The 20,598-nt window shown below is 36.9% G+C and overlaps 2 protein-coding genes and 1 pseudogene across 3 annotated transcripts; 2 read left to right on the top strand and 1 right to left on the bottom strand.

Annotated features, from left to right (window-relative positions):
• The first annotated feature begins 350 nt into the window (after window positions 1-350).
• LOC132165397 (pentatricopeptide repeat-containing protein At1g77170, mitochondrial pseudogene) lies at window positions 351-1,938 on the top strand (annotated as a pseudogene).
• A 1,557-nt stretch (window positions 1,939-3,495) lies between these two features.
• On the bottom strand, window positions 3,496-7,221 carry LOC132165599 (Leucine-rich repeat (LRR) family protein). Of its 2 annotated transcripts, XR_009438514.2 has the most exons (7): window positions 6,811-7,221; window positions 6,142-6,372; window positions 5,766-5,912; window positions 5,496-5,638; window positions 5,282-5,396; window positions 3,960-4,099; window positions 3,496-3,850 (listed from the first exon to the last, which is right to left on the bottom strand). XR_009438514.2 is itself a non-coding variant. In XM_059576230.2 (6 exons), the coding sequence occupies exons 1-6, from the start codon at window positions 7,084-7,086 to the stop codon at window positions 4,019-4,021; spliced, it is 993 nt and encodes a 330-aa protein (XP_059432213.1). In that variant the 5' UTR covers window positions 7,087-7,221; the 3' UTR covers window positions 3,496-4,018. The 2 variants fall into 2 exon arrangements, 1 of the variants encoding a protein (XP_059432213.1); XM_059576230.2 differs by having other exon boundaries at window positions 3,496-4,099.
• Window positions 7,222-8,697: 1,476 nt separating this feature from the next.
• HBT (CDC27 family protein) lies at window positions 8,698-20,055 on the top strand. Its single transcript, XM_059576684.2, has 16 exons — window positions 8,698-8,887; window positions 9,508-9,580; window positions 9,729-9,838; window positions 10,114-10,160; window positions 10,961-11,058; window positions 12,950-13,254; window positions 14,286-14,441; window positions 15,476-15,692; window positions 16,058-16,284; window positions 16,419-16,484; window positions 16,649-16,768; window positions 17,042-17,118; window positions 17,787-17,906; window positions 18,050-18,269; window positions 18,648-18,929; window positions 19,639-20,055. The coding sequence occupies exons 1-16, from the start codon at window positions 8,783-8,785 to the stop codon at window positions 19,687-19,689; spliced, it is 2,274 nt and encodes a 757-aa protein (XP_059432667.2). The 5' UTR covers window positions 8,698-8,782; the 3' UTR covers window positions 19,690-20,055.
• The last annotated feature ends 543 nt before the right edge of the window (window positions 20,056-20,598 follow it).

Below are 20,598 nucleotides of genomic sequence, written 5' to 3'. Positions count from 1 at the left end.
CCTATATGAGTTGTTTGTAACGTGTCAGGAGACTGTATGTGTCTTTTGAATAGGTAACCGAGCAGGGACTCTCAGCTTTAGATAAATTAGATGCACCATACACGTTGGCTAGAAAAGCTAAGTTTGAATTGTTTTAGGTATCAGTTTGTTTGATTTGTTAAATTTTTTCTATGTGAAGTTGTGAGCTTTCAGAGCTGGCACCAATCTATTAGTTTGCCTTTTAAGATCATTTTGTGGTTTGGTTATGCCTTTTTTTTTAAGGCTATTCAGTAGTTTCCGCTTTTCCTTGCCTTTTTTGGGTACAAAATTCAGCTCACACTCAAGTTGTTTTTCTTTTTGGCTGATGCAGCCTTCAGTTCAGTACCTAGGTTGCACTGCCAGGTAATTTACTCCTACTAGATTTATGAGCTCCATTCAGCCCCTCCTGCTCAGGCTTTCTAAATCACAGCCACCCAAATTCCTCACAAATTTTTCCCATCTCAATCAAAGCCTCTCAACAACTAGTAGCGCCCCCTTTGACACTCAATTCAATGCTGAATCTCCAACAAACGTGGGACCCTATGACTCAACTCAAGATCCAGCAAAAATCATTGCGACCCAATTGCCAAATTGCAGTAACTTATTAGAAGTTCATCAAATTTATGCACATATTCTCCGGACCCAACTCCTAGATTTGTACCCTGCACCATTTCATTGGAACAACATTATAAGATCATACACCAGGCGAGATGCTCCTAGCAAAGCGCTTTGTGTCTACGTTGCCATGTCACGAGCCGGGGTCTTGCCCGATTCTTATACGCTTCCAATCATCTTGAAAGCCGTGTGTCAACTTTTTGCCACTGAGATTGGTCAACAGCTTCATTCTGTGGCCATAAGGCTCGGGCTGGAGTCCAACGAATACTGTGAGAGTGGGTTCATCAACTTGTACTCAAAAGCGGGAGAATTTGAAAATGCGCATAAGGTGTTTGAGCAAAACCGTGAGAGAAAGTTGGGTTCTTGGAATGCAATTATAGGAGGCCTTTCTCAAGGTGGGCGTGCCAAAGAAGCGATAGAAATGTTCGCGGAGCTAAGGAAATGTGGGTTCCTTCCAGATGACGTGACTCTGGTTAGTGTAATATCGGCTTGTGGAAGTCTTGGGGACTTGGGTTTGGCTCTTCAATTGCATAAATGCGCTTTCCAAGCTAAACCCATTGAAAAACCAGACATTTTGATGTTGAATTCGCTTATAGACATGTATGGAAAATGTGGTCGGACGGACTTGGCATACAAAGTATTTTCGAGGATGGAGCAAAGAAATGTATCGTCTTGGACATCCATGATTGTGGGTTATGCGATGCATGGGCATGTGGATGAAGCACTAGAAAGCTTCCGGTGCATGAGAGAGGCAGGAGTGATGCCAAACCACGTGACTTTTGTTGGGGTGCTTAGCGCTTGCGTGCATGGTGGGACGGTGCAAGGGGGAAAACATTACTTCGATACGATGAAGAATGTTTATGGGATAATGCCCCAATTGCAACATTACGGGTGGCCGTGCAGGGTTGTTCGAGGAGGCTAGAGAAATGATGGGATGCCGATGAAGGCGAACTCAGTAGTATGGGGGTGTTTGATGGGTGCCTGTGAGAAGTATGGGAATGTGAAGATGGGGGAGTGGGTGGCTAAGCACTTGCGAGAATTGGAACCTTGGAATGATGGGGTTTATGTGGTTTTATCAAATATCTATGCCAGCAGAGGTTTGTGGAAAGAGGTTGAAAGGGTAAGAGAGGTTATGAAGCAGAGAAGTCTTGCTAAGATTCCTGGCTATAGCTTGGCAACCAGTTCATAGTGAATTTAATCATTTAAATTATTATTTATCCAAAAAACTTGAGTTGACAGAAAAATATGAATTTAATCGTTTATTTTATGTTGTAATAATTATATGAGAAAATGAGAAAGGAAAATAAAATCACCTATGGAGCATAAAGTCCTGGCATTTGGAAGAAATTCCTATTTCTACTTATTGTGGCGACTGTAGTTGTCTTAATACCTGAAAACTTTGGATTCATAATTCCTTCTTGTGAAGAAATTTACAGGGCGTTGCACAATAGTTAGCAATTACGTCGAGAGTTCACGTCCTAACAACCTCAACTGTCGACCTTACAAATATTTTCCTTTATTACTTGCAAATAAGCTACTATTAATTTAAACTAAAAGTGTTGTCTTTAAACATATTCATTTTAAAACTATAATGCATGTACAGGTTATAGGTTAAGTGGTGAACATGGGCGGAACTAGCATTTATAGTTTGGGTGGGGGCAGAAGTAAAAAATTAAAAAATTTGGAGGGCATATTCTAATTTTAAAAAATTCTAAGGAGATTTTTAAAAAAATTTGGGAAAACATGGCCTTGCAACATACTGTAGTTTTTTCAGAGCAACTAAGCCAAATTCGGTTGGAATGTCTTTAATGTTGCATTTCATGTTAGATAATTTGTGCCAATTAGGAGAAGCTATACAATTGAAGTTAGCATGTTTTAACTTTTAGCTCTCCATTTATTTTAACACTAATAGGAGCAAATAAAAACCGAAAGGTCTTGTTCTTATTTTTCCAAGTTCTTATTCAGCTATTTGGGACAGTGAGAATCAATACCAGACATGAATCTGGCTCATTTGGTAAAAAGTAATGCTATATACCTCATTTTTATTTCGCAACTATACCTTAATGTGAATGGGATAGCTTCAACTAATTATTGAATTTGTTTTTTTTTTTAACAATAGTTGGTTAAAACTGTCACGTCAACATTGAAAGATAATTGTGAGATAAAAATATAGTTTATCTGATTACTTCTTGGTTAAGCATCATGCTAGACAAGGACTGGTAGTCTGGTAGTGCTACTCCTGCCCCAAAAGATGCACAAAATCCCTTCCAATCTTCTCAGGATGGATGCCAAACGTGGTTAACTCCAGAGGGGAAAAAAAATTGTGATTGGCCAACCAAAATTTGCTGCCCTAGGTCCCTGCCCTGGAATTCTCAAGGAATAATCCACTTAGCTACAACACTGCACACTATAATCATATAGTTTATATGATTACTTCTTGGTGAAGTATCATGCTAGACAAGGACTGGTAGTGCTACTCCTGCCCCAAAGATGCACAAAATCCCTTCCAATCTTCTCAGGATGGATGTTAGACGTGGCTAACTCCAGAGGGGAAAAAAATTGTGATTGGCCAACCAAAATTTGCTGCCCTAGGTCCCTGCCCTGGAATTCTCAAGGAATAATCCACTTAGCTACAACACTGCACAAAGCCTCATCTGAAGCTTGAAGGCAGCTCACAACGCAGCCACTGTCACTAAGCAAATGCAATCCCTAGTGAGAATTTCAGCAGCAAGTTGCCCCAACTCATCCCACATCCTATTTGTATTTGAACCATTACATGCAAAACATAGACATGGTTGAAATTAGATGGTGCTGGAGGTCAAAGTAAAACCTTTTGAGATAATGGAAGGGTAAGGCAAATCATGCATGAACTTTCAAGTCAACATTATAATTCTTTGAAGACCCCGTAAATGAAGTTTCTAATACTAATTACACCTCTATAGTTCACAGCATTTCATCACACATCCTTCTGCAACAGGATTAACAAAGTTGCTTAAAACGACCATAACATAGACAATTTACTTCAAAATTTAGCCAAAAAAAAGGAAATGAGGAAGAAGGTGGTCCCGAGAAAAATTAGTTAATCAAATGCCATATAACCAAAAGAGCAGGCACGAGTCTTGAATATGCCATGCTTGATCAACATGTTCCTCGGATAAAGGGTGTTCTTCCAAAACCACTACTTGCCTTTTAAGCGACCTCCAGACCCACAGTTTGCCTGCAAGCCAGATTAGTGAACACACAGCCTATTAAGCTGAAGGCAGCAACACTCAATTATGAAGAATGGAGAGAGCAAAAATAGGAAGTAACTCATGCAGGGTTATTACTTCTGGCTGGGGCTTCTGACTACAACGGTCTTGACAAAAGCTGTAGCCACAAAAACCTTTTAAGCAAACACATCAGAATCAATTTGTTGGATGTTTGGGAAGATTTGTCTGAGTGTAGCAGAATAGCTTGGAGACTTTGCCTGGAATAAAGAAGCATGATCAGATATAGAGAAATTGCAAAAGAAATATCAAATACAATTGCCAAAGTTGAAAGGACACTATAGGTTAAACATCCTTAACCATATCGAAAGAAGTATTACCCATATATCACATATACAAGGCAATAAAGTAGAATCATAAGTCTATTCTATAATTAAACTAGTTTTCTTGCAATCATTAAACAAGGATCATTACAGTCTCTATCAGTTAATTAGACACCCAAGAAAATGTGATAATCTTCTATGTCTGCTTTCTATTGTACTTTCCTAAAGTCTGTTTTAATAAAACAAATAGGACGTGTCAGTGATGACCCAACTTCCTAACATGAAATCCTAATAGGAGCGAGAAGAGTACAAGAATAGCTCTCAATATTTCTTTATTTGGTAAGTAGCTCTCAGATATTCTCGCATAACAATACCCATGATATAAGCACCGCTATATTTCAAAGATGCAGACTTTTCAGCAAACCGTCAGCTGATTTATAACTCCCCAGATATGTGTGCATGGCCCCTACTGAATGCCCACTTACCATCTCTAACATTCGTGAACAGACTAATTGGTAACTTCCTCTATGTTTTCAGTAACATTGTCTCACTAGACAACTGTTAGGGAACTTGTCAAGTAGACCTATTAGGAAAATGAACATCAAACATCGGGTGCGACAATGAAGAGCAGATTATAAAGCTTAAGAGTAGATAATCTAGATGACGCAATAGAACAAAATGAAATCATAATAGGTTTCTAAGCGAAAGATGATAACAAAAAAAGTTGCTTCATCTCACCCTTTTTACAAGGAGAAACCATGAGACAGCAAATTTATAGAAAAGTGGGTAAGAAGTCGTGCAGTGAAAACAAATCATCACACCAAAATGGAATTGTTGATTTGAGCCGTTCTAGGAAGGGAGGAAGGTCGAGAAGACTGCGGATGAAGTTAACGTTAAGTTATAATGGCCTAGAAGTGATAAAATTTATGACCCCACGTAGAGCTCAATGGTAAAAACATTTAAGACAAGGGGCTTTGCTGGTTTACATATGAATACCAGAAGGGAACAAACACGAGAATTAAGATATACTAACAGTCAGGAAGATGGCTAAGCAAAGTGGCAGAAAGCAATAGTGAAGCTTTAAAAGACGTAGGTTCTCCAAATTGTGAATAGCCATACACATGGATTATTTTCTAAGTAGATAGTGGTGAGTGTCTCTCTTGAACCGACAGCAGCCTCAGCAAGGTCTTCAAGTGATTCTATTTGGTTGTCGTTAAGCCATAGATCTTCCAACCTGTAAATAGATATCCATTCAGGTGATAAAATCACCAATAGAAGAAAAAAAAGAGAGCACAATATCGCCCACAGGATTGGGGAGGAATACTACACATACCTTGGCAGGTTTTGAATGTCATTTACTGATGTTAGCTTGTTTGATGATACATCCAAAACTCGGAGGTTGACTAAAGATGACAGGCCTTCCATCTTAGAAATACCATTATGGCTCAAGTATAGTTCTTCCAGAGCAACGCAATCCTTGCAGAGATAATCAAAGGAAAAAAAAAAAACACGTTAGATGTGCAATGTTTTACATAACAGAATGCCTTGAGAGTTTGCATCATTGCCAAAAGATGTACTCTTTTACAACAGCAGGTTGGCATACCTCAAATCCTGTTGTAGAAGTTAAACGATTGCTTTGCAAGCTAATCTTCTTGATGCATTTCAGCCCACACAGGTTTACTACTTTGATACGATTTCGCCCCAGCCATAACTCCTGTAAATTTGTTAAGTTCTGCAAATTCTCTATTACCTGAAGTAGAAAAATATGAAGGATTTAGCCAATACTCCAATAAAGAAAAATGATACAACTTATTGTTGTTCCATCCTAGTCAATACCTCACACTTTCACATAGATACACTGACCAAAGGGTGCTCAATTAAACAACCATACTAAGGCTTACACCCAACAATTATGTGTACGCATAAACTGTTATTTTGCTTCGCATCAGAAAGATCCTTCAAGAAAGTAGAGAGCTCACCCGCAATCGGTTGGAGCCAAGTTCAAGAATTTGCAGATCATAAAAGTGGTCAATCTCCTCCATTTTAGTAACCTCATTTTTGGATACATAGAGTTCCTTGAGCGTGTTGGAGACCTTGGCCAATCCGTGCAACGAAGTGATCTCATTGAAAGAAACATCGAAAACCAAAAGCTTCTTGAATATGCTGGCGTCAGGAATTTTCGTTAGCTTATTATCTCTGAGCACCAGCTCCTGCAAAAGGAATTATAGCCTCCATGTCATTCTAGCAACTATCTACACAGTACAAGAATCAAATGAAGGATGTAGAAGAAGCATAATTTCATTCAGCCTGATAACAAAAACAAATCATCTGAGCATCCAACACACACACATATATGCCATTCAATCTTTTCTTTAATTTAAGAAATTCTGAGCTTCAAAGCCTTCAACTCATTTTTCATTTGAAACATTTTCTGACCATCCAAACAGAGCACCAAGAGAACAACACGACACACGCGCACATAGGCCAAGCATCAACAGCCCAATGAAGTACCAAAACTGGAAAGTAAAAAACCATACTATTTTCCCATATTTTCTCGGAAACCGAACAAACCGCCGAGAAAAATCACAGAAACGCGACCAGCCCCCATTTTATGGTATTAAAAAAATGATAGGAAAGAGATTGAATACCTCGAGGCCTGACAATGCGTCCCAGCGAGAGATCGGCTCAACGGCGTTGTCATCGACGAGGTTTTGGCGGAGAGACAGCTTTTTGAGGTTGGAGAGTTGCCCAATCCGAGAGTCCAAGGCCGACAACCGGTTTGCCGTCAGGTCCAACTCGGTGAGACTCGGGGGCAAGTCGACCGAGTCGAGATCGTGGAGTTGGTAGCTGGTGAGGTCGAGGACTGTGGAAGAGGGGTCGTCTTCCATCATCGGATCATCCGGTGCTCGGGTCTCGTCGTCCATTGGAATGAGAAGCTACGAGGATGGAGAAAACGGAAAAGTCGAAATAGGTTGCGTTGTTCTGATTGCTCGCTTGTGGGAAAAAATGTCAAGCGAACGACATCATTGGGATTAAACGAAAAAACTTTAGCTTTTGCATGTTGGTTTGGGACTGTAGTTTTAATAAGTTGGATCTTAAAAATTTTGTTTTTAAAAATTGCTACTTATATTGACCTAAATAATTAACTAATCTTATGTAGCTTAGTTAGTGATTTGATTTGGGCTTTGGGTTACTAGGAACAACTGGGAGGCATTTTGAGAATTTCAGATTTTTTGACTGGACGTACGTATGTGGGACCTTATAGACGTACGCCTGTAAATAGTACTCGAACGTACGCATGGGGGACTACATGGATGTACGCTGACTTTTGGTTGACCACGAGTTAATGCTTGTACATACGATACAGCCTTTGGACCGCTATATAAATAGTATGTGGATGTACGTCCCTATAGTACCATACGTACTTTATTTTATAGGACACCTCCTGTAGTGCCCATAGCTTTTCCTACCCTATAAATACCCCTCTCCACTTGACCCTTAAGCCTCATTATGCCCATGTTGTCATCTAAAACCCCTGCTTGAGTGATTTTGTGAGTTGTGAGAGTTCTTGGAGGATAAATAAAGATTTTTTTGAGGTTTTGCTTCAATTAAGTAATCTTCTAAGCTTAGTTTGTTTCTTACTGAATTGTTATGATATTTAAGTGTTTTTCATAGTTACCTGAGTTGGTAGAGCTTCTAGTTAAGTTGTTTTTCTCTAATATTTATTTAAGTTGGTTTAACGTTTAACCTTTGTTAAACAGATTTTCTTATGCATTGAGGTATTATTTTGAGATTGAAGGTCCTAGAAATCCTTTTAGTAGCTTTAGAACCAGTTTTAGATGATAGAATGACATTTGGAACAAATGAGGTTCTACCTAAACTTTCTAAGCGGATGTACGGCCTTAAGCTTAGACGTACGACCCGAAGCATTCCAGGGAACACCACTTTGACTAGTCGTCCGATAGCCTCAGTTTTCATAGTCTAGGTTCATTTTAGTTAGACTTATAATTAATGATAAATATTTTTTCAATATCTGAGGTTATGGAGCCTCAAGGGAATTTTAATGTACAAACTTACATTAATGCTTGTTGTTGCTTTTTAAGCATTGCATGACTATTTTATATATATATCAAATATGTATGTTTACAACTCTCATGAAATATATTTTGGACTCCTGTGAACTTTCTTTTACGAAAACGTATATTGATAAACAAGATAATAATGAGATTTGCAAAACTATGCATATCATTTTTATAAATTAGGTTTAAGGAAATTATTCTAACTCATTTTCTCCAAATTGCAGCATTATGAGGTGACAACAAGGAATCATTCTCGTATTACAACATATTGAAGAAAATTATTTAAATCCAATTTGAAAGAAAATTTTGTCATTTCCTCAAATTCCTCAATCGATAATTTGAGTAGACATTATTAAAAAGCTTAAAAAAGTGAACGACGACGTTGTCTTGTACAAATATTTTATATTCCCCGATCGCTCTCACGTGCCTCTTTTTGGTTTTTGAAATTGGATGTTACACGTGCCGCCCTGATTTGAACCTAAAAGAAGCCCCCAAAACCAGAAACCCCCCTCTCTTTCTCGCTGTGAGAATCAAGGCAGCCATGGAAGCAATACTCACAGACTGCGTACAGAACAGCCTTCGTCATTTCGTATACCGAAACGCCATTTTCATCTGCGAACGCCTCTGCGCTGAGTTCCCCTCTGAGGTTCCTATTCTTTTTTTTTTTTTTTTTTTTAAAAAAAATTTTAATTTTTTTTTTTTAATCTTTTTTGGTATTTTCCACTTACTTTTTTACTTTCTCGCCTCTTTGTTTGGTTCCCGAGAAACCGTGCCAAAAAAAGAAGCTTATTTCTTTGAAATCTGAATGTTGTGTCTCATTAGCCAAAGGAGACATTGGCGCATATAATCAAGATTGATACTTCTCGTTATCAAAACCCTCAGTTTAATTTATTTTCTATTAATTCCTTTCTTCTGTGGTTGGTATTATGAGAAATTTGTGGGGAGGGGGTGATTTAAATGCAGCATAGAGTGCTGGATGGAGTTGCGGGTGAAATTGTAATGAACTTACTTATTCACTACCCAAAAAAGAAAGAAAAAAAAAAAAAAACTGTAAAGTAGTGGGTGAAATTGCAAAAACTGTTCAGTGGGCTTGGTTAACTAGGACTCTATCTTGCAATTTTCGGAAGAAGACAAAGCACATTAGTTTTTAGGTTTTTTATTTAAGAATTGATTGCTGTTCATCGAGGGACACATCAATTTTTGGAATTTTCTTAATCATTCCTCTTAGTTCTTGAATTCTTGATGCTTACTTTTTGTTGTATGCAGACGAATATGCAATTATTAGCTGGCTGTTACTTGCACAACAATCAATCTTATGCCGCGTACCATATTTTGAAGGGTATGTGTCATAGTATTAATGTTTTTGCTATTTTTCAACTAATTTGTTGTTATGGTTCTTCGACGTTTCTTTATTGTGGTTGATTTTTAAAAAAATTTATCATCCATTAATCTCTCTCTCTTCTTTTTTCGTTCATTTATTTATGAAGGAATGCAAATGGCTCAGTCCCGCTACTTGTTTGCACTATCATGCTTTCAGATGGACCTTCTTAAAGAAGCCGAAGCTGCATTATGTCCTGCTAATGAGCCAGGTGCAGAGGTATTGGAGAGTAACTTGTGTACAAGCTAACTTCTTTTGATTTTGCTCTTTACAAGAAAAATATTCTTAACCATTACATTTGTTTTCTTCAAATCTGGGATTCAAACAAGTTGCATGATTTATACTTTGGTCACTGTAATTTTTTGTATGTTCCATCACTGCTATTTGTTGGTCTTTGGTTGTCTGTTTTTTAATTTTTGGGGAAGTGTCTGCTTGTTCAGTTGTTTTTTAGGATGATGATGACTTGCTTCTTGTTGTTTATCTTCTTTATGCAGATTCCAAATGGTGCAGCCGGTCATTACCTTCTAGGGATTATTTACAGGTCACTCCTTTTTTTTTGGTCAAGTAGGTTGCTATTTTATTGTCCCATATATCATTTTCTAAACTTCCAGAATTGTATTACCTGTTGCTTGAAATACATGTACAGTACAAATGAGAAACAAATAAGGTGATACAATACATTGTTTTATAAAAAAAGAAAAAAAAAAAAAAGCAAAACAAAAAGAAATGAAAGAGACACCCTTAAAACTGGTTTCTCTCATACAGTTATATGAAGTGGATGTCTTATGAAGTGGTCTTAAACTTATTTTCAAAGTTACAAATCTATTTGCATTTTACTTGACATGATATCAGGTGAAAGAAATATATTAAATAAAGTTCTTCCCCTTCCTTCCCCAAGAATCAGACTCTCCCACTCTGTGTGTCCTTTCATGTTTCTTCGCTGATTAATTGTAGTAGAGGTACAAGGCCGCTTTTTCTTATTTTGTGTTAGCTTCTGTTCCTTAATTTGTTTCTATTACTTGCAGCTCTAGCTTATCCAAAGTCCTGGATTGAATTAGTGCTTGGACAATGTAAACTGGGTCATTAAGTGCAGTTGATTGTATTTCATTACTATGTCTTTAATCCTTTGTGCTCTATGAATTATACTTCCTTTGTCTTACGGCTAGGAAGTGAATCTGAATTTAATTCAATTCTCATCTTTGAATGTCAGAACTAACATAAAGTCTGAAATGGTTAGTTGTTATTGATGTGCATATTGCATAATTATGTGTATGTGTGTTTGTGCAATTTCTTAATTCTGAATATTAGCTTTTTATTTATTGAGATTTTATGTTGTTTTAGGTACACTGATAGAAGGAAAAGTGCTGTACATCATTTTAAGCAGGCATTATCAGTAGATCCTTTAATGTGGGCTGCATATGAGGAGCTATGTGTATTAGGTTTGTACAAAGAATTTCCACATGGTCCAAGTTCTTGAACTGCTGTGCTACCAGCGTAATTGATAATTTAACACAGCAACTGATCAGTTAATTCTCAGGGCTTAAAATGTTATGTTTAGAAATTTAAGCTGATTAAGAGCCAACTTACTTCATATGTTGAGTTTCATTTTGACTTGCTAATTAGTGGATTAAAATTCGTTTAAGTTATCATTATTAGCAGATGTTCTCCCCCTCCCCCCTTCTTATCTCATCTTTGTACGTTTTATCGTGAGAATGTAAATATCATACATATTCGGGAAACTTCACTTACCCCCCCCTAAATTGTCACCCCTTTTGCAATTTCCCTCCTAAAGTTCAAAACCTCTCAATTTAGTGTATCGAACTTTTAATTTTTTTCAATGTCCCTCCTCTGTTAGGATTTTCCGCTAAATCCTATTAAAATTTTACCTATTTTTTCATAGAAAAAATATTTAATTTTTTTTGCAAAGATTGAGGCATGGGTATTTTTGGAAATACCATTAAATTCAGACCATTGCAATTTTTTTTCCTAAAATGAATGGGGGTATTTTGGGAAAAGATAATAGAAAAGTTAACGAAGGGGTGAGATTGCAAACAATTGAAAGATGGATACACTTAATTGAGAGAAATTGAACTTTAGGTGGAACATTGTAAAAGTGATGACAATAGAGGGGTTAAGTGAAGTTTTTCCTACATATTCTAATATTGGACTACGCTGCCTTGTGGATGTGTAATTTCATAATCAAAATCTGCATTTGCAGTTCAAGTTAAACTGATTCTTTAATATGTTGTCGGTTGAGTTTGATTGTTAAGGGACATAAATAATGTCCTGCATATTGGAATGGTCGTGATCGATGCTAGTGTTGTGATCAATGCCCTTTAATTTGAAGAGCTCTTTCCTTTTTTTTTTTAAAAAAAAAAGATTTATGGTGGGGAAGTTAGGTGATGATGGTAGCGCCTTTTTATTGAGACATGCGCTTTGTCCTTTATTCATGATTTCTAGTAGCTCTGATTTTCATGACCAATGCCCCAGTTGGTCCTATACATGTGACCCGCTATCAAGAAAAGAATTGCAATAAATAAATGATGGTGTGCAATATCGGTTAGCCATAGACCCCCAGTTACTAGATCTAATCCTTCACGAAAAGTAATAAATTCTGCATATTTTTACCCATTTAAGGTATTATTATCGCTTAGCGCTTGTGCTAAGGTTAAAAATGGGGTTGCTCCCTCAGCAAAACTGGGATAAAGTTGAGCCAAAAGATTTTTCAAATTTCTAGTTATAATGATTTCCTAGTTCTTTTCGCTAATTCTAGTTAGGTGTTTCCTTTTGTATACTTCTTGTGTACTTAAGGGCGCCTTACACTTTAAATGATATTTGTCGATTACTTATCGAAAAAAATTTCAATCTGACCATGATCATGTAATTAGGAATATGATCCATTTACATCCCCACTTATTTACCATGCCTGTGTCTGTATTTTAGTTCCCTTTGCTGACTTGGCTTTTATTCAAAGTATATGCAGCTGTTGCCACAACAAGGCATAGGATAATGTCCTTTTAGAATGATGAAGTTTGAGACTTTGGAAGTTAATTAAGCCATAGTTATAAGGGCCGCAATGATATTTGTCGATTACTTATAAAAAAAAAGTTATAAGAGCCGGATTAATTCTTAATAAGGTTTGTAGTAAATGTATTCTATGTTAGGGATATGACTGCAGTTACTTATCAAAAAAAAAAAAAAGGATATGACTGCAGTTGCTGCTATTTTTTTAGTGAACAATGCTCACGCAATTGAGATATATAGTTTGGGGCTTGATCTTGTACTTTTGATCCATATTTAATCAAGGCCTTTCTTTTTTGATAATTTTAGGCGCTGCTGAAGAAGCAACTGCAGTTTTTGGTGAAGCAGCTGCTTTTTGCTTACAAAAGCAGTACTTACCCCATGGATTAGCTTCCCAAAGCTTGAACATGCCAAATGAGGATCGTAGCTCAGTTTCTGCTAGGAACTTTGTTCCAGGCCCAGATGATGCCAGTCCAAGGCAGTTGAAACACATGCAAGGCAATAACCTAAGAGATATTCCTGGAAATTATCATGGAGCAGCTGCTGTTCAGCCTTTAAATGGCAGTTCATCAAACATATCATTCTATAATACTCCTTCACCAATGGTTTCACAGGTATCTTACTTTAAATTACACCTCATAATGTTATATCACAAGTGAGTAGTTAATATAGCATAGTTGGGCTCGAACTCATAGGCTTAAGCTTTTGAGTTGAGTGGTGTCCCAACTTGTTATATTATGGCTCGACTGAAAAACTCCCTAAAGTCTCAATCTCTCTAATAGTTTCTTATATAAGAGGATGTATCTTTAATTTTTGACGATGCTATCTAAGAATTTTTGGAAGTTCCAGGTGATACTTTTGTTCCAAAGACATTTGTTTTGTCTGTCCTGTGGTTTATATTCTATACTTTTTTTTGTCTAAGAGACCAGATTTTGGCCTCTTCCATGTGTGGTGGTTTTAAAAGTTCACAGAATTATTAGTGCTGAGTAGGTAGGATCTCTTTACTTTACATGGGTTTTTAGTTCTTTAACAATAAAGATGTGGGCTCAGGTCTCAGCCTGAACTAGGAAATTTCGAATTTTCAGGTGACACTATGGTGGCAAAGATATTGCCTTTTTTTTTTTTTTTTTGGGCTTTATGGCTTATGTACTTGAACTCTATATTTGGCTGCACACCCCTAAGGTTTTCGGGTCTGGATTTTGTAATCCCTACTATGCAGTTCCCACATTTCGTAAGTTCCCTCATAATTCTTGTTTTTAGAATATGTTCAGAGTTCTCTTTATATAATTATATCTTCTTCCAGGATTAAGCCTTTATCTCATTCCTTTTAGCGTCTTCTCAATCTTATGCTAGTGAAATGCAAGTTTCTCTAGTGTAGTTGCTTTAATTTTCATGTAGGCTATACCTAACTTTTATATGAGAAGTTCTGCACTCATAATCCTTTTTGATGCTGCTCATAAATCCCATGGTAGTGCAAATATGGAGATTTGCCACTGCTTTTGCACCTTTAGCTTATGGACATGATTTGTGCAACAATATTTTGTTTCTTTAGCAAATGTATTGAATTATCTACATCTTTGTTAATTTCTATTTCCTTTTTACTGTAAAGATCAATCAGTGCTCTTAGATCCTCTATGTTTCACAGTTGTCAGGTGTTGCTCCACCACCTTTGTGCAGAAATGCGCAGCCAAATGGTCCAAACCCAAGTATACTCGGTGCTGATAGCTCTCCAAGGTCAACCGTGAACTCTACTATTCAAGCCCCTCGAAGAAAGTTTGTGGATGAAGGAAAATTACGGAAGGTTATAGATTTGTATATTCATGCTCTTTTTTTTTTTATTTGTAAGAGGGAATAAGGAACAGAGAATGGAGTCTTTCAACTGGAATTGCTCATCTCTCAACTGTAATCTGGGCTGATATATAAAACTAATGTATATTCATTCAAAGCGCAAAGTGGGAGTGTAGAGATAAAAGCATAATTACACGTAGCACCACTTTGATGTATCACCTCTTTTGGTCAGAATATAGTGATAATACCGTTTTGCAGTAATTCCTTATTATAAATTTCACAATTTAAATTGTTATGTGTCCATTTGTAGAGCATTTGTTTTAACAAATTACTTGGTCAGATTTTCAGAGTGCATATATTGTGCATGAAACTAGGAAGCCTATATGAGTTGTTTGTAACTTGTCAGGAGACTGTATGTGTCTTTTGAATAAGTAACTGAGCAGGGACTCTCAGCTTTAGATACACCATACACGTTGGCTAGAAAAGCTAAGTTTGAATTGTTTTTGCTATCAGTTTGTTTGATTTGTTAAATTTTTTCTATGTGAAGTTGTGAGCTTTCAGAGCTGGCACTAATCTATTAGTTTGCCTTTTAAGATCATTTTGTGGTTTGGTTCTGCCTTTTTTTTAAGGCTATTCAGTAGTTTCCGCTTTTCCTTGCCTTTTTTGGGTACAAAATTCAGCTCACACTAACGTTGTTTTTCTTTTTGGCTGATGTGGCCTTCAGTTCATTACATAGGTTCATACTTTAATCTGTAGGTTTAACTTGTCGACACATCTTATGGCATCTTTCTGCCCGATCTTAATAATTTGGTGGGGCGTGGTTGTTCTTGTTTTTGTGTTGAAGCTGACGTGACATTTTCATTTTGTTCATTAAGTGATTGGAGCCTGTCTTATTAACCACGTTTCTTGCAGTAATTTTTTCTATTGCTTGCTTGGTATATCCATGTAGACCTTGTTTGTGGGAGGAGTATTCTTCATTTTTAGATCTTTTTGATGCACAATTTGAAATCTTCCCCCTTAAAATTATTTTGTTTCCTTTGTTTCCAGATTTCTGGGAGGTTATTTTCTGATTCTGGCCCTCGACGAAGTACAAGGCTTTCTGGAGATTCAGGGGCCAACACAAATGTGAGCGCCACAATGGTTGTTGGAAATGGAACTAGCAACTCTTCTAAATATCTTGGCGGTTCCAAGCTGAGCTCTATGGCATTTCGTGCTGTGACAGTTCGTAAGGGTCAGTCATGGACAAATGAAAATATTGATGAAGGTAAAGAATCTCTTCTATCTTATACTAATTCAGTTAAATTATACTATCATATGAGGATTGAAAACTGCAAAAATGATGATCTTTCACTGATATTCCTTACAATTAATTGTTCACTACCACTTGGTTAATGATAAAAGGACTTGATTGCAACTAAAGCTATAATAGTTATCTAAGCCACGTGTGAACTCAAATTAAACTGCATTATGGATCCAAGATTTCTTTCTTATAGATTACACATGATGACTTCCAATATGTTAATGTGAGCTTGGCCAGAACCCGAAGTCAAATTCTTTTATTATGCTATATTTCTGCCCAATTGCTAATGAATTGACGCTCTATAAGCTTTCAAATTTTATTTCATATAGGGATACGCAATGAGACTTTTGATGATTCTCGTTCAAATACCACATTGACAACTTCTAGTTCATCTCCCTCTGGTGATACTAGATCCCTTGAACAAGAAGGAGCAACTATTCCAATTAGTGCAGCTATTATGAATGGCTCAAGAGTCATTAGCGGTGCTTCAGAAATAATGGGCCTTTTGAGAACTCTTGGGGAAGGCTACAGACTTTCCTGCATGTACAGGTGCCAGGTATTAAATGATTATTCTTGAATAAATGAAATATAATTTTTATTTAAATAGAACAAAAAAGAAGATTTGTTTGGAAGATGATTTTGTATTTCCTGTCTCATGCTTAATTGTTTGATTGGTTCTGGGCTGTACAGGAAGCACTGGATGTATATCTTAAGCTTCCACAGAAGCAGTATAACACAGGCTGGGTGCTTTCCCAGGTAGTTTGGTTTTTCAAAATTCTGTTCTTAACGCTTTTCTGGATTTTATACCTTTTCCCCATCTATCAATGAACTGGTTTTTTTACATGCTATCCATCTGTAAATGACTCTTCTGCTAGAGCAGTAGAATCTCTGAAATACATTCGTTCATGTGTTAAATGCAGGTTGGAAAAGCATATTTTGAACTGGTAGATTATTCAGAAGCAGATTGGGCCTTCACTCTTGCCCGCCAGGCATCCCCTTACAGTTTAGAAGGAATGGATATGTATTCTACAGTTCTTTATGTGAGTTCCCGTTATATTGTCCTTGAAAAAATTCTTTGTTTTTCCCCAGGATGCAATCTGAAAATAAACTCCCTTAGCTGGGTAACTTCAGTGAACTTAAGCTAACCACAAAATGGGGGCTTAAAGTCATTGTTATTCTACTTATTATGTCATAACTACTCTTAACTTCAAGTAAACTCTTAATATATTTTCTTGCATTTATGATACTGGATTTGTGCAGTAAAAGTTTCTCCCTTTATTGGTTCACTGACAGTTATTCTATCTCTATTGCAGCATTTGAAGGAAGATATGAAATTAAGTTACCTGGCTCAAGAACTTATATCAACTGACCGCTTAGCTCCTCAATCTTGGTAGCGTTATCAATCTTTCCTCAAATAACACAGTGCATTCTAGTCTTAGTTTTCTTATAAAACTGCTTAGCATTAGAATTCTGCGAGTGACCTTTTATTACTCCTATTTTGCATCCTCAGAGCTGTTTCTCCATCACTTTTTTTTTTTTTTACTTTAATCTTGTGTTTAAAGTTGAGCTGCAATATGCAGTACAATCTTTAATTATCTCGTCTTAATGAACATGGATTTTAGTTTTTTCCTCACTCTTGTGGCATTTATCTTCCCCTGAAAAGTACTATTATTATTATTCTCTATTAAACTCTGAAATCTTGAGTTATGCACTCATATTTATAGAAGTATAAATTGTTCCTGCCTACCTGTTCAGGGGAAGGAAGGAAAGGTTTTTTTTGGCATTTATCTTTCAGTTTGCCTTATGAGCTGTGTTTGTTTCTGCCCTCCTGTTAAATGGTTGTAATTGTGATGGCTACTCATAGCAGTTCAGTGATTTTTGGTTTTTTGGCATTAATTACCTACTTTACACATCGCTAGGAATGTGTCTTTGCAAATTTGAGGGCCAAAAGGCTGTGAAGCTCTTAGATTCTTGTTTTTGATGGCTGTATTAGGACTTGTTAGTTGTTATTATCTGCATTATTATTTCTTATATGTTTCCTTTTGAATGGACATGCAGGTGTGCTATGGGAAATTGCTATAGCTTGCAGAAAGACCATGAAACTGCTCTGAGAAATTTCCAGCGATCCGTTCAACTTAATCCGAGATTTGCATATGCACACACACTTTGTGGTCATGAGTATGGCAGTCTCTTTTCCCACCCTGATTTAACCCATAAAATTGAATAGCTACTAGAGTGAATTTATCCATTGATGGTTAATTCTTACTTTTTATTATTTCAGCTAGGTATTTATGATCTTGCAATTGCATCCTTATCTGCAGATATGTAGCTTTGGAGGATTTTGAGAATGGAATTAAGAGCTACCAGAGTGCACTTCAGGTTGACGCAAGACATTATAACTCCTGGTATGGGCTTGGAATGATATATCTCCGCCAAGAGAAGTATGAGTTTTCAGAGCATCACTTCCGGATGGCTTTCCAGATAAATCCATGTTCTTCTGTTATAATGTGTTATCTTGGCACAGCTTTGCATGCCTTAAAGGTTTGGTCTCTTGCTATAATGATTCCAATATTGTAGCTTCAAGAAGCATATTGTCTTTGAAAACTCTCTTAGGTTCTGTTCGGGTTTGCGATTTCAAAAAGTGCAATTTGAAATCACAATTTTAAAAGCACAGTTAAGTGTTTAGTAAAATTGTGGTCTGGCCTTTAATATTGCAGTTTAGCTTTTAAAATAGCATGTTTTTAAAAACACACCCCTTCCCTTGCCTTCTAAACATAGTTTTTTCTATATTTTCTAACCACAATTTTTTAAAAACGCATTTTCAAGCAATTGCGATTTGGTTTAAAATCACATTTATGGGATGGCTTTCGAAATCAGAGTCCTAAATGCACTTTTAATTGTGTTTCTATCATCCGACAGAGAGATGACGAAGCCTTGGTGATCATGGAGAACGCTATTTTAGCCGATAAGAAGAATCCTCTTCCCATGTATCAGAAGGCTAATATACTAGTTAGCTTGGAAAATTTTGATCAAGCCCTAGAAGTCCTGGAGGAGCTTAAAGAGTATATCCCTCGTGAAAGCAGTGTGTTTGCTTTGATGGGTAACATTTATAAGCGGCGTAATATGCATGAAAAAGCAATGCTTCATTTTGGTCTTGCTTTGGATTTGAAACCACCTGCGACAGATATTGCTGCCATTAAGGTGATCGACTTATTTCGTAGTTATCTTATTGCCTTTAAAATTGGATATTATTATTGCAATGCACCTTCAGTTTCCAGAATTCTGTAAATTTCCACATAAGAAAATATGATTCTTTCTTTTTGAGGATCAGGGGAGTTTAAATGAGTGGGCACAGTTCACTATATTCCATATCAAATATCTTTGGAATACATTCATCAAGGTTTTAATTTGTGAACCAAGCTTTATAGCCTAGCAGTATTAGTGTGGGCCTTGTAGAGTTGGGGATTCTTCTACCATAAGTTAAAAAGGGTTTAAAGCTTCAATTATCCCACAAAAATAGTGAAGAGAGCGGGCAGGGTCCCACCTATGAAGTTAAAGCCATAACCAGCCTCTTTTGTTATGTACAACCTTTGTTTTAAGGGTGGGGCTGCTGTTCCTCCGCCTGATCTGCCATTTCCAAATCTTTCTTTCCCATCCATTCAATTTAATGCAGGCCTTCTCAATTCTTGTGATTCTCAGCCCCTTTTTCTCATTATTACAAACAAGTTTGCCATTCAGTTTTGTCATGAGATTAGTTATGCATCTTTTAGCTTCCTCTTTCTTTCTTTTTTTTGTGAAAAAATAAAAGCATTTATTTTAGGTCCGATTACTGCACAAATAGATTGCATTTTTCTTTTTCTTTTGTTGTAAATGTTTGCTATGTTCACTCATTCTTCTAATCTTATGACAGTCTGCCATTGAGAAGTTGCATGTGCCGGATGAACTAGAAGAGGAGTTGTAGATCTAGTTGCTTTGACAGGCAGAATATGAGAATGATCTAATTCGGCTCAGATCATTTAGCCCCAAGGAGTTTGGCCTGCTTGTGCTTTCGATGGATGATGAATAAAATGGCTTGATGCTTGGGACCCCTTCTAGTTGGCAGATCATGTGAAGTGACCTCATTTCTGTCGGTGATTCACAAACTAACAGAGGATGATGTAACAAAGGTATTTAAAGCTCTCTCATATACAGTGGTATCATGATTGATGCCAAAGAAAAAGTCTTGTATCATTACTCTGTATTTACTTGTTCATAGTTGCAGTTGACTCACCAATCCCTCGAGTGATACTTGGGCTCAATATTCCATATTATTTCCTTCTCTTGTTGATCGTGGGCTGCTAATCTGCTTCCACTCCTTCTGCACCCGTCAGTGATTTACTTTTTTATTTCAAAATTGTGGGACTTGAATTACACGTGCATGTAAAAAGTCTTTAATTATACAAAAGGTGGGGGTTGGGCAACACCAACAAAGATATCATTACAAACATGGCAATACAGAAAAAATTAAAAGATTTGTAAATGAATCAAATAAATGACCGGGTCAAGTAGTTACTTGGTGTATGGGCATAGAAACGGGTTGCCAAAAACGGTAGTTTTTTTAGGCAGTATAATGAAAGAGTTATTTAGAGAAATGCCTACTGCAACGACAAGAGAACTTGATGGTTATGACAGGGAGGATAACATTAGTAATGACTAGACCAAAGCCGATGTTAGAGGAGCCTCATTGCAATGTCTCATTTGGATTTGGAAGTCTTTGTAGGCAGAAGGAGTACCAGCTATGAAGATCTGAAGAAAAAGATAAGAGGGGAAGCTGGTGCCGTTAGTGAATTACAAATGTGGTAGCTGAAGCGGAGGCTGACAAAGATGATAG

Source organism: Corylus avellana, chromosome 11, assembly GCF_965113065.1.
Source record: "Corylus avellana chromosome 11, dhCorAvel1.hap1.2, whole genome shotgun sequence".
Classification (NCBI taxonomy): Eukaryota; Viridiplantae; Streptophyta; class Magnoliopsida; order Fagales; family Betulaceae; genus Corylus; species Corylus avellana.
This window is presented reverse-complemented; position numbering and strand designations above follow the sequence as displayed.

Bases quoted from the DNA above. Each gene is read 5' to 3' on its own strand.
- LOC132165599 (XM_059576230.2), bottom strand. From the start codon at position 7,086: ATGGACGACGAGACCCGAGCACCGGATGATCCGATGATGGAAGACGAC. The intron at 5,913-6,141 runs GTGAGCTCTCTA...TTTCTACTTCAG, and splicing joins TTGGCTCCAACCGATTGCGG to GTAATAGAGAATTTGCAGAA. The intron at 5,639-5,765 runs GTATGCCAACCT...TATCTCTGCAAG, and splicing joins CTTCTACAACAGGATTTGAG to GATTGCGTTGCTCTGGAAGA.
- HBT (XM_059576684.2), top strand. From the start codon at position 8,783: ATGGAAGCAATACTCACAGACTGCGTACAGAACAGCCTTCGTCATTTC. The intron at 16,485-16,648 runs GTAGTTTGGTTT...TGTTAAATGCAG, and splicing joins CAGGCTGGGTGCTTTCCCAG to GTTGGAAAAGCATATTTTGA. The intron at 18,930-19,638 runs GTGATCGACTTA...ATCTTATGACAG, and splicing joins CAGATATTGCTGCCATTAAG to TCTGCCATTGAGAAGTTGCA.